Here is a 12,702-nt window from a genome sequence, read left to right as displayed (position 1 = left end):
GTTAGTGGGTACAGTCAGGCTGACAACATGGAGTACAGTCAGAGATGCTCGTGGACGTGCGCACGTATCAACACAGGTGACAAAGTGCAGAACATTTTTAGACACAAATATAACAAACTATTTGGTGATTTATGGTGTTATGGTCACATAAAAAAAGACAGAAAATGAATGTTTGTGGTCACATTTCTGTTGGAGTCATTTTATGAGTAACAGAGAGGACAAAAACACCCAAAAATGACATCAAGAGTTTTATATATATATATATAGTTTGTTACTAAACTATTAGTCATTTTGCTATAAATATAAAAGCAGAAAAGACTCAATCATGTGATCAGTCACTCCTCTGCAACAGCAAAAAAAAAAGGTTTTTAAATCATTTTTAACCTTAAAACTGACTTTAAAAAAGCCCACAAAGCCTAAACAAATTATTTGTTACGCTTTACTACTTCACTCTGAACAGTATTTTCTCTAAAAATGATGCAGCTTCTCTTATTTCACAGACTTCCTTCTCAAACTGAAGCCTTTTGTGAGGAGCTCAGACTAGAAATTAACTTAAAAAAACTATAATCTCTCCATAGACAATATGTGTGTATAAAACATAGTTGAAGTACTTAAAATCCCAATAACCACTAATTAAAACTGAATATTTTGGTGGAAGGAAAAAACTTTGCTTCTTTGTAAATTTACAGTTATTGTGTCCAGATAAAATAAAAGCTGATGTTATTCCCACATTTTATACACAGTTCGGCCACTAGGTGGCGATCACGGTACAGCAGTACATCTTATTCCAGCAGAAGAAGAAGGTATGAGCAAAATAAATGGTTACTTTAAAAAACATTTCCTTAAAAGAGTTTGTAAAACTTGCGAGTTTATAAAAATGTTAATTTAGTCAGTAATGTATGCGTTAGCATTAGCCGTCCTATGGGAAATTCCATTAAACGTTAGCATCAAGCTAGCTTTATGAGTTCGCTACTTTATGGAACATTTGAGCAGATCTTTGATTTGATTCTATGAATCTTTGAGAGTTTATACAGGAGGGAAACATGCTTCTAGAGGCTTTATTTTAAAAATGGCGGAGGAGAAGATACCTTCACCTCTGTCAGGGGAAGTGTAGAGTTATCTCCTTTATTTACACATTCAGTCAAGCACATCAGCCCGCTCCTGATAGACTGAAATATGAACGTTTTGTTTTTACTTCTGGTGTTTCTATATCACTCTCGACTGAGAAAATGTATCTTTAGATGATTGAAGTCAACATTTGAACTGAAAATTGTCATTTTAAGCTTAATTTTCTTTAAATATGTCCCCCATTTTCAGAGAAATTAGTTTTATTGGAGTTTGAGGATTTTCTTGAAAGAAATTTGCGTACACTTTTACCGACACGACTCCTTCCGGAGTCGTGTCGGTAAAAGTGTACGCAAATTTCTTTCCATTAACGGCGTTCATGCTCATGAAGCTGCATGTGTGTGAGGTATTTCCACATTGCTTTCAGACGAGCACCAGCAGACGTTCAGCCTCTAGTGAATCCATTTTTCCTGACCGCTCTACAACATGTTTACCGTTGCCGTGGTGAAGCTACACGTCATTCCCGGAGCTTCCTCAGGAATTCCTTCAGGAGGAGGGGAAATCGCACATTCGGAGCTCTGGGCTTTAAATGTGTAAATTGTAAAAATAGAAGCAAACCTGTTGCTAGTCTTGGTGGGCTGAACAGGCTGGTCTCCCCCGGTTTGATTGATGCCTGTCAGTGTGACACCTTCAGGCTTCTTCTTTTCCCGCCTGCTGAGGGTTCTGTTAATGTCTATGGACCAGTCCTGGTAAAAACAAACAGAGATATTTAAACGAAAGCACTGAATACCCAGAGGAGTCGGACTATCTCACAAACACAGACAGCAGTATACACACACTTGAGCAAACTCCAGGATCGGGGAAAATGTTCTGCGATCTGTGACCTTAACTCGACCTTTAAAAAATGTGCACGCGAGTGTGTATAGTGCAGAGTAAACAGGATGAAATGGAAAACGGTCAAACTTTGTAGAGTTTCCATCACCCACTGGAAGAAACCAAGACAGATGAGCGGCCCTCAGCCACAGACGGACCCGGAAAAGTGAAACGAGGAGGAAGTTCAGTCAAATAATAAAAAAAACTAACATTTAAAAAAAACAGCACAGCTTGTTTGTTCCAGTTTATTTATAATCGGATTATAAAGTACGATTTATTTAGTTAAAATACTGGATTCTCTTCACCACATCATTTACCACCATATTTTGGGTATCTTCAATTTTACATTGCTTTGCTTTTTTTGCTCCTGGCATGGATACTCTACATCTGATTGGCTGATCCAAGCAGCACAAATGATGAACAACAAATCTAACTTTATACCAGTGAGGAAACTGAAGAAACTACAGATAAAAACCAGAAATCTTTACTCCAAATGTAGATTTATTGTGACAGTTGTTCACACGTACCATAATAATAATCAATATTCATCAACTGGTTGTCTAATGTTACAAGGATGTTGCTAATAAAGTGGCTCAACAGGTGGATTTATGATCATATTTAGAAATGACTTGTTTTTGTAACTTTTTTTTATCCATTGTACCTTAAATGTTGTGCGAGGCTGAAGTTCATGTCTGATTTTTGGGCTTCTGGAGTCCAAATAAAGTTTGAACCAGTTAAGGATATTTTAGAGAATGATGGTAAACTTCACTCTGAAAAGTTAAAGGAAAATCCTGAAAGCTAAGGCCTTTTTAAAAAAATTTAAAAAAAGGAATGGTCACTATTAACAAATTTAAAGTACTTTTGGACAATGAAAACAGCTGTAAAGTCCCAGTAATATATGAAATATTTCTGAATATAATGATTCAACTTCTTGACGTCATTCATAACCACCTCTCTGCAGGTGACTAAACGCCCTTTAGGAAATGAATGTTTTGGTTTTAAATCAGATGTCTGTGACTTGTCAGAGCGAGTCATTCGCATTTTTTCCAAAAAACAACACTAGTATCACTAGACTCATCATAAATAGTCATTAACTGTTCCACCTATGGAGAGAGATTGTTGAGTTGATTTGAAACAAGAACTCCAGAAGCAAGATAGAGACGTAACCACTTCAAAACGCACAGACAAATCCAAAAAGCAGAGAAAGGTCAGACTGTTAGTAGGGTTGAACGTTCTCTAGAGACGGCTGCTGGGACAGAACAGCACCCCCATGCACAACTCACTAAAATGGACCTTCTCCTAAAGGAGGCAGGATGAGACGCGTCCAAAGTCTGTCAGATATGAGGGGAAAATGGAAAGCAAGTGCACAAATGGTTAAAACGAGGAACATGATGCAAGCCGACAGCTGCAGAGGCACCGACAGGAGCAGGTTAAGAAAAACAAACGGGAGAAACTCACTTTATGCAACGTTTTGACCGACTGCTAAAACTATGGAGAGAAAATAGTCTCATCTGATTTAACCCTTGATTTGTAACTCACACAATACATTCTGTGTGTAACTTTATGTATTTGCAATTATGTAATTCCATGTAAAAAATGAAATTTAAACTTAAAATTACAACTGCTTAAAACTAGCTACACATAAAACCTTTAAAAAAGTACAAATAATTGCTGTTATAAACACAAAACCACATTTACACACATATCTGATGTGAGGCAGATGTGGAGACAAAATAGACTCAACGCTTGATTTTTGTGTGCAAGTAAAAAAAAATACAAAATTCAAAAATATAAAAAATATAATTCACACATGCACAATTTAACATAACAAAAGCTTGAAACTAACCACACACACACACACCTCTCTGAAAATTACCCACAATCCCTTGTTACGCACACAAATCTGATGTGAGATTCTTCTCATGTCTTCAAGATTTGTGTGTAAATGATGCGTTTAAATACTGCTAGAACGCTCGCTTATCAGAGTTTCTTATTGGCAATTTACCTTAGATTGTGAATGATATCTGCTAAAAACTTGACATTTTTCCACTTTCTTAAAAAAAATGTGCCAACATATTAATGTAAAAAAGTCTAGATATGTGTTTCTAACTCTGATGGCCCAGCCTTCCAGCAGCATTTAAACACATCACTTTCAAATGACGCTTAGAGACGTGAAGAATCTCAAACCAGATTTGAGCGTTAATGTGGTTTTGTGTGTATCAGACTTTTTAAAGATTTCTGTGTGTTGTTAGTTTTAAATTGGTGCAGTTTCAAGTTGTGTACAATCATTTTGTAATTTTAGTTCATGTAAATAATGGCAAGTACATAGAGTTATGCACAAAAAGTAAAGTATGAGTTAGAAATCAAGAACTATGCACACAAATTGGATGATACTATTTTCTTTCTATATAAAACTGTAGATTTATTTAATCCTCTTTAAAAAAAATCTGTTTCATCATTTGAAAGATTCATGGTTAAAATAAAAAGAGAATAATGTGTGTGTATATATATATATATATATATGTTCCTGCCAAACATAATTTATAAACCCTTTAGTAAAAATAAAATGAAAGATAAAATAATTTTAAAATCTTTTATATCTACATGACTCTTTACTGTATCTCTCCAACCGTTTATGCAATCAACACAAAACTCCTAAACTGGTTTATGTAATTTAATAAAATGTTTGTCTTATTTGTGGTATTTTATTCTCATTTTACATATTTTTGTAATTCCAAAACCAAACAAAAAAATCCCAGCTAAGGACAAATGCTGCAAACCTTCTAAGGCTAAAAGCACTAAGATATGGGTATGAGACTGCTGCTTTTAGCAGATCTATGTTGTTAATTCTGTCCTTATTCAATAAAATAAAATAACTAAATTCACAAATCAGCTGATTGGTGAGAAAAGTGGCTTTTCATCAATCGTTGCCAAGCTTCTTTTCACTGTGACAGAATCAGCTGATTGCGTACGTCATTATTGTAAAGCGAAGCATATCAACACAAGTTATGTTATGTTAATTAAAGTTAGTTAAAGTCCAAATAGTTGTGACACACCAAGATGTGTGAAATTGTTCTCTGCACTTGACCCACCCCCTGGAGGAGCGGTGAGCTGCAGACACAGCCGCGCTCCTATTTAGAGTACGACTTGACCAGGATTTGAACGCACAACTTTCCAATCTCAGGACGGACACTGTACCACTAGGCCACTGAGGTGGTTGCATAAATGGTTGAAGAGTTACAGTAGCTGAAAGACCGTCGACACTGAAGCTAAAGCTTTAAAAATACTTTCATTTTTATTTAAATAAAAGCTTGAATGTATCCTTAATAAATAATTAAGTATGTTTTTAACTTTTCCATCATTAAATCAATAATGACTTTCATCTTTAAAGGCTCAGAAAGCACTCTGGGTTTGTTTATATCAATGATTTTAAGGAAATTAGGTTTCTTATAACCCCATACTTCCTATAAGTACTATTTTATATATGTATTTATTTGTGAAGCTCCTACAAATGAAGAAGAACGCAGGTTTAAATTATTTACATGAACTGGACATAAGAACTACAACATGATCTTCACTCCACAGCCCACCATTACATTAAGTGCTCTCCTATGAAGATGCTGATGGAGGTGTGGTCCTTCAGTTTCAACAACTTCTAGAAAACACTTTGTGTTGTTTTGCGTCAATGAGCCCGCTGGGATTTGGAAACAGGAAGTTCTTTCTTCTCATTAGAAATACGCTTCTATTCAAAGAAGACGGAGCAGCTCACCTCAAACTGAGGCCAGTTCATGGGCATGCCGGGGCCGTGATTGAACCGGAACCATTTCAGGTCCTCCTCGGCGTCGGTAGCAGTGAGAGTGTCTTCCAACGTTTGGTAGACGGTCTGAAACCTACAGAACGAGCAAGAGATAAAATCATTCCAACAAACTTCAAACAGATGCAACCCAAAGATGATGCACTTTTCTTCTGACCTGTGATTGGTCGAGAGGTCCAGGTGCTGCTTCACCTCCAGAAGCAGCTCTTTGAAGAAACAAATTCTTTTATCTTCAAACTGCTGCAGCTGCTCAAACACCTGCTCCATGTTCTCCATGTACTGAGGTGTCAACTTGTCCAGCTCTTCTAGAGACTTCTCATAACGTTCTTTAGTCTTGAGGATGGGAGAAGAAAAGATGACGTCAACTACAGCCAAGAGTTGATTCAACACCCCAACACTGTATAACAGCTGATATTGTGATCTTGGTACAATGAAGCATGACTGAGAGTATGAGGGCCACCATGAAGAAGAAAACATGAGAATAGACTCGTAAAAAGGTTAAGATTTTACAAGAATATAGTCATGCAAATGAGTGAAAACAGTCAAAATTTTAGGAGGAAAAATAATCATTTTTTTATGAGGATAAAGCCATACAAATGTGCGAAAAAGTGAAGATTTTGTAGGAATAAGGTTGTTCAAATGTGCAAAAACAGTCTAAATCTGACAAAAATTTAATTGTAAAAATGTGCAAAAAAAGTAAACATTTTAAGAGGAAAAAAAACAATATTTGACGAGAATTTAGCCAAACAGATGTGCGAAAAATGTCAATATTTTACAAGGAAAAAAACTAAATTTGATGAGAATAAAGTCATACAAATGTCTAAAAAAAGAAAAACTTTACAAGAATAAATGTATACAAATACGAGAAATCTCTTAAAATTTTACAAGGAAAATAAAACTAAATTTGATGAGGATTTAGCCAAACAAATATGCAAAAAAGCTCAAATTTTACAAGAATAAAATCGTACAAATACGCAAAAAAGTCTAAACTTTAAGAGGAAAAGAAAACAAAATTTGATAAAAATAAAGCCTTACAAATGTGCAAAAAAAACCTTTTAAAGAATAAAAGTAAATAAATACGTAAAAACAGTCAACATTTCACGAGGAAAAAAAACTAAATTTGATGAAAATAAAGGCATGTAAATATGCAAAAACGCAGATGTTTTACAGGAATACGTTCATACAAATATGCAGAAATAGTCAAAGTTTTAAGTGGAAAAAAGACTAAATTTGGTGAGAATAAAGCCTTACAAATATTCAAAAACTGTCAAAATTTTTATAAAAACGAAAATACATGAAAATAGCCCAAAATTGATGATAAAAAGCTAAATTTTATGAGGAAAAAGCCTTACAAATATGCAAAAAAGGATAAAATTTTACAGGAATAAAGTCTCACAAATATGCAAAAAGTCAAAATTTTATGAGGAAAAATGAACAAAAAGAAATTTAATGAGAATCGAGCCATTCAAATATACAATAAAAATGTCAAAATTTTACACAAATTGAGTTTTATAATTAGAAAAAAAAATAACTTATAAGAAAACATTTGAAACTGAATACTTTTTAAGATGTTTCAGCAAATGCAACCCATTTAATTTCTGCAGCAAACCTGATTAACATCACACTAGTCAGGAATCGCTTGTAAACTTTATTTGCATTAAATTACAAATTATTTTTAAAAAAGCTCAACTTATAAAAATTATTTATGTCTCATAAAATGTTGATTTTTTTCAAACAATTTATTCTCATAAAATTCTCTTTTTTTCTGATGGATTTCTTTTCTTGTATGGTGGCCCTCACACTCCGCTTGAGGAAAAACAAAACCACTTCAAGATTTTTTTTAAATACATACAGGAAGACCCCACCTTCTGCACCTCCTGCTGACACTTCTCCACCTTTTCCTGGAGTTTCTTCAGCGTCTCGGGGTTGTTGTTGCTCTCCAGCTTACTGTTGGACTCCCTGCTGGTCGCCAACTTCTCCTCTTTACAGGCAGCGTGATACGCTTTCTTCATCGTGTCTACCTGCAGACCGGTGAATGCAAAATAGATTAAACAGCGACTATAACCACCAGTCTGGTTCTGAATTTATTTACACAACACAGGTTTTTCTTCAAAATGTATTTTTTAATTAAAAATCTAACTTAAAAAAGCAGATTTTACTTTTTTTTTAAACAATCCAGGTAATTCTATTGCTTTTTTCTCTTTTCATGAACATTTTATTATAAATCAAGTTAGGTTAATGACTAGTAAAGCTTTTTTATGTCCACAAATCTTAGATAGAAAGGAATTCATGCTTTTATTGTTATATGGTCTCTAAAAACAAACTGATATGACAGATTAATCTGGACTTTTGTTTGTTTACAGCTCCTTCTTAGAAGAAACTTTATGATTTCATCTCAGCTTTCGAGGAAACTAAATTGTAACAAGCATCTAAGTTTGATTATAGGGAGGGATAACGTTGCCGCGCCCATCAGGGCGATGAAATCCTTCATCCAGATGCTTATTGACAATCCCGACTTGTCATCCATGTCACTTACCCAGTTAATTAGCCTAATTTCCTCTCTGTCCTTCACGGCTTTGTTCTTATCTGTCTGGTCACTCAATACATCAATAAAGTCACAAAACTATCCTGTCCTGCTCAATGACACGCCAGGATGCCTCCCTGTGACACACAGGAAATGGGGGCAAGGCCTCAAAGTTGCAACATTCCTGGTTGGTTTTGAAACAGTATGCGGTTCTGCACGAGCGCAGAAATGAAACCAAGTCATGACAGAAGCTGCTGGAGGAGTTTCTCTGCAGGAAATGACACGAGTTTGACCTAATAAGGGTTTGCCTCGTGGCGAATCCTCACATTTCCTTCTCTATGACATGCAGGACAGCAGAGACGAGAGCTGCAGTCTGTATCTGAATATTTGTACCTCTTTTAGCTTCTTAGCCCAAGGTTTCTGAGCTTTGCGGAATCCATCGTCAGCCTCTTTGGTCTCCTTAAAGCCCCCGATCATCTGTTTGTGGTAGGAGTCTTTCTGCCAGTTCTTCAGCTTCTCGTAGTCTTCGCCCATCAACTGAGCCTTCACCTCCATGTGGAGCTCGCTGACCTTCTCTGCCTCCGTGCACAAGGCGGCCCACGCTCGCTCCAATGAGCCGTACTGAGGGCCTACACAGATTTCAAAATAAAAGATTTCTTTTCACAAACATTTTAAACAGAAATAATAATAAATGATCTCCTTTTTTTGTGTGTTCTTACCTTTCTCTATCAGCTGCCGCCAACGTTTTCCCCATTCTGTGAGCTGCTGTGCGTATGTCTTTTCGATGCGTGCGCGCTCATGAAGACAGGTCATGAGGTCGTTACAAAGCCGGTGACCATCGTCGACCCGTTTTACTGTTCGTTTGTAGTTACCGACCTAAAAAAACAACACAAGAAATATGGCAGCTGTTATTTTTTACTTTTTTATTTTTATTTTTTACAAATTTATGGAGAGAAAATAGACTTAACTCTGAATTATGCACATATGTAATTCTTAATTTGTAAGTCATACAATACATTTTGAGCACAAGTGCAAAAATTATGAAATTCAAAAACATACAAAATCCCATTTACACACACACAACTAAAAATGACAGAATGAAACTAAATACACACACAAATACAAAATGTATTGTATGAGTTACAAATCAAGAGTTACGCAGATACAAATCTGAGGTTACCCACGAAAAACAAAAAATAAACACACAAATCCAAAGCTAGGCACAAATCAAGAATTATACAAATCCAAAGTTATGCACAAAACAAAAAATATCAACACACGAGGCCGAAGTTACACACAAATAAATAAAAAAAAAAAAATCAAAACAACATACAAAAAATTATGCACAAATGAAAAAAAATATGAACACACAAAACCGAAGTTATCACACAAATAATAAAACAACAAAAAAAAAAAATCACAAGCACAATCAAAAGTTGAGTACAAACCAAAAAATATGAACACACAAAACCGTAGTTAACGCACAAATAAAAAAAATGTAAAAAAAATCACAAGTACAAATCAAAAGTTGACCGCAAACCAAAAAATATGAACACACAAAACTGTAGTTAACACAAAAAAGAAAAAAAAATCACAAGCACAAATCCAAAGTTACGCACAAACCAAAAAATACGAACACACAAAGCCAAAGTTACACACAAAAAAGAAAAATCACAAGCACAAATAAAACATACAACCACACAAAACCAAAGCTATCACACAAATACAAAACAAAATCACAAGCATAAATCAAAATTTGAGAGCAAACCAAAAAATATGAACACACAAAACTGTAGTTAACACAAAAAAAAAATCACATGCACAAACCCAAAGTTACGCACAAAAACAAAAAAACTTAATAAAAAACAAATTTAAGCTCAAATCAAAGATTAAACACGCTCAACTCAGAGTGAGTCTGTTTTCTCTCCATATAGATTGGACATTTATATGCTTGAAATGAACAAATTCTGCATTTTATAGCTGTTAGAAAAAGTTGTAAACATCTGACCTCCCAGAAACTGTCACTGGAGACGTCGATCATGGAGTCCTCGCAGGAGCCAGACATTTCTGCTGCCCACAGTCACACAAAGAAACGGGCCCTAAAAAATAAGAAACACAATATTTACACATCCTGGATCAAAGGGGAAAAAATTCTTTTTTTTTTAAACTAGCAATAGTATTTTAAAAAAGGCTATAAATAATTACTAATTTAGTGTTTTAAACAGTCCAAATCTTTTGAAATAGAAGTGGAAAAATGCATGACTGGTACTTTTACACATGGTTTAAAGCAGCATGAAGTTTGACACAGTGATTCTAGCACAAAAGCATTCCTCAGAGACCACTCCTGTGGATCGGACAGATAACAGGATGCAGACTGGGAGTTCAGAGGCTAAATCAGAGACGGAGACGGTGGGATTTGCTTTGTTGAACTGGCCATCAGGTGGGTGTTTTCCATCCTGACTTCTTCAACCTCACACGCAGGTTTTAATCTAGTGTTTACTGGCAGGTGACCAAGTATCTGCTCTTGGAGTGAAAAAAAAAACATTTGGTTGCACACAGCGAGGAGCTTCCGCTTCCTTCAGAGTGGAGCAACAGTCAGTCCTCTGTCCCCCCTCTAACTTAAAGCCTATCGTTTCAGACTGAGCAGCATCCAGCACACAAGTCTCTTCATTCATATTCCACTCCTCGATTCAGCGTCTTAGCTGTCACTTCCCTTCCTTAACAGCCTGGAAACTCTCCTGTCAGCAGGATAAAGCACATTTTAGCATTTTAGAGGCAGTTTTCAGAGTATTAAATGTCTAAATATAAACAACTAAACTGGCATTAGGATTGGGAGATAAAGATAAAATGGTCTCCTATATTAAAAAACATAAAAAATGATCAGATTAAATTCCTTGCTCTCATTTCCTTTTTATTTCTATTCTGTTATCAAGCAGGAAATGTGTAGGAAACAAATAAAAATGTCTTTCACATCATTTTCTTTTATTCTTTTAAGAAATATGTGGAAAAAGCTAATAAGTTGGGTGGTAAACTTTGCAGAAATTTAGTGATTTTAAAAAAAAAAAAACAATCTCATTTAATTTCAGATCTTACTGAAGATGTCTAAAAATGCCAAAACCATCAACAAAAGCCATGATTTTGCAGATTGAGATCAAACAGGGCCCCTTTCAGTCGTGACACAGAAAGAAAGGATGAAGGGCTTCTGCTGTGTGAGCCTCAGTCGATGGTCAGTGGCCCGTGTCTCCAGGACAGCGCCGACACAGAGGGCAGCTTTGTGGTTATCACAAGCTGCAGAGGCAAATGAACAACCCTCCCTTCAACTATATTTGAAGTGTGGATCCAAGTTTCCCAAAGGATTAAACACACAGGAGTGCCGAACAAATAACAGATGTGTCACTATTTTCATACACTTTGGAACTTTACATATAATGATTATAATAATAGGAACAAAGTATTTAATAAAAATGACTCAGTAAATCAGTCCTCAAAGTGGATAAATAAATAAAAGAAGTTAGCCAGAACAGCTAGCATGCAGCTGAAATACTAGCTAAACTTCAAAATAGCCGAAAAAAACGGAAAAAAATCCTAAATTAGTCAAAATAGCTAGAATGTAGCTGAAATATTAGCCTAAATTAGCCAAAATACCTTTACAAATGTCAAAATAGTCCAAAAAGTTAGCAGAATGCCCATATAACTTTCAACTTTACTACACTCTGACTCCATATAATATAAAGTAACGACTAATCAACTATTAAATTAGTCATCGACTATTTTAATAGTCGATTAGTCGTCAATTATTTGACTAATCATGTCAGCCCTACCTTTCATAAATGAAAACTTTATCAATCAATACATTTTCACACCATTATTTAAAAATAATAGTATAATAAGGTACCAGAACATAAGGAACAAAAACAAAAAAAACGTGAGAGAACACCCTAAATTGTGGCAACATAACTGAGGATGAGCTACTGTTTCAAAGTCAAATAAAATCTGTTCTTATTGGGTTGATGTATTTCTTCCATTCTCTCCAAACAAATTTAAACTTTTCCCATTCCAACTTGAGAGAGTAAGATAGCTTCTCCATTACATATATTTCCTGGATGATGTCCATCCAGTCATTAGCACTTGGAATATCAGCCTCCATCCATTTTTTAGTAATCAATTTTTTCCTGCAATTAACATAATTCTGAGTATCTTCATGTTTGCAGCTCTTTTCACATCTACAGTCCACTTTCTCCTGCCAGAATTTTTTTATCAATGAGCAGTCCCCAAATTATGTGGAAATGATTAGCCTTATCTGCCCCACACATCCTCCAACAACTCATGTTTTTATACGTTTCTTATGCTGGTGTCACAAAATACAGAGTGATGCTCTTCCAACCAAATTCTCACCACGACAAGGAACATGTTGTTTTCCACTGTT

At 35.3% G+C, this 12,702-nt stretch overlaps 1 protein-coding gene across 2 annotated transcripts; it reads right to left on the bottom strand.

The window, feature by feature from the left end:
* Positions 1-1,423: 1,423 nt before the first annotated feature.
* Positions 1,424-10,436, bottom strand: LOC112140088 (protein kinase C and casein kinase substrate in neurons protein 2). 2 transcript variants are annotated; one of them, XM_024263004.2, is made up of 8 exons: positions 10,285-10,436; positions 8,996-9,152; positions 8,670-8,905; positions 7,618-7,773; positions 5,910-6,085; positions 5,708-5,828; positions 3,222-3,269; positions 1,424-1,811 (listed from the first exon to the last, which is right to left on the bottom strand). In XM_024263004.2, the coding sequence occupies exons 1-8, from the start codon at positions 10,339-10,341 to the stop codon at positions 1,545-1,547; spliced, it is 1,218 nt and encodes a 405-aa protein (XP_024118772.1). In that variant the 5' UTR covers positions 10,342-10,436; the 3' UTR covers positions 1,424-1,544. The 2 variants fall into 2 exon arrangements, with proteins under 2 accessions (XP_024118772.1, XP_024118773.1); XM_024263005.2 differs by lacking the exon at positions 3,222-3,269 and having other exon boundaries at positions 1,425-1,811; positions 10,285-10,341.
* Between the last annotated feature and the right edge of the window lie 2,266 nt (positions 10,437-12,702).

The sequence above is a fragment of the Oryzias melastigma genome, unplaced genomic scaffold (genome assembly GCF_002922805.2).
Source record: "Oryzias melastigma strain HK-1 unplaced genomic scaffold, ASM292280v2 sc01039, whole genome shotgun sequence".
Taxonomy (NCBI): Eukaryota; Metazoa; Chordata; class Actinopteri; order Beloniformes; family Adrianichthyidae; genus Oryzias; species Oryzias melastigma.
Note: the sequence above shows the minus strand (reverse complement) of the source record. Positions and strands in the feature narration are given on the sequence as shown.

Excerpts from the sequence above, each read along its gene's own strand:
- LOC112140088 (XM_024263004.2), bottom strand. The coding sequence starts at position 10,341 with ATGTCTGGCTCCTGCGAGGACTCCATGATCGACGTCTCCAGTGACAGT. Across the intron at positions 5,829-5,909 it reads GACCTCTCGACCAATCACAG|GTTTCAGACCGTCTACCAAA; the intron begins GTCAGAAGAAAA and ends CTCGTTCTGTAG. Across the intron at positions 3,270-5,707 it reads TGAACTGGCCTCAGTTTGAG|ACTTTGGACGCGTCTCATCC; the intron begins GTGAGCTGCTCC and ends CATATCTGACAG.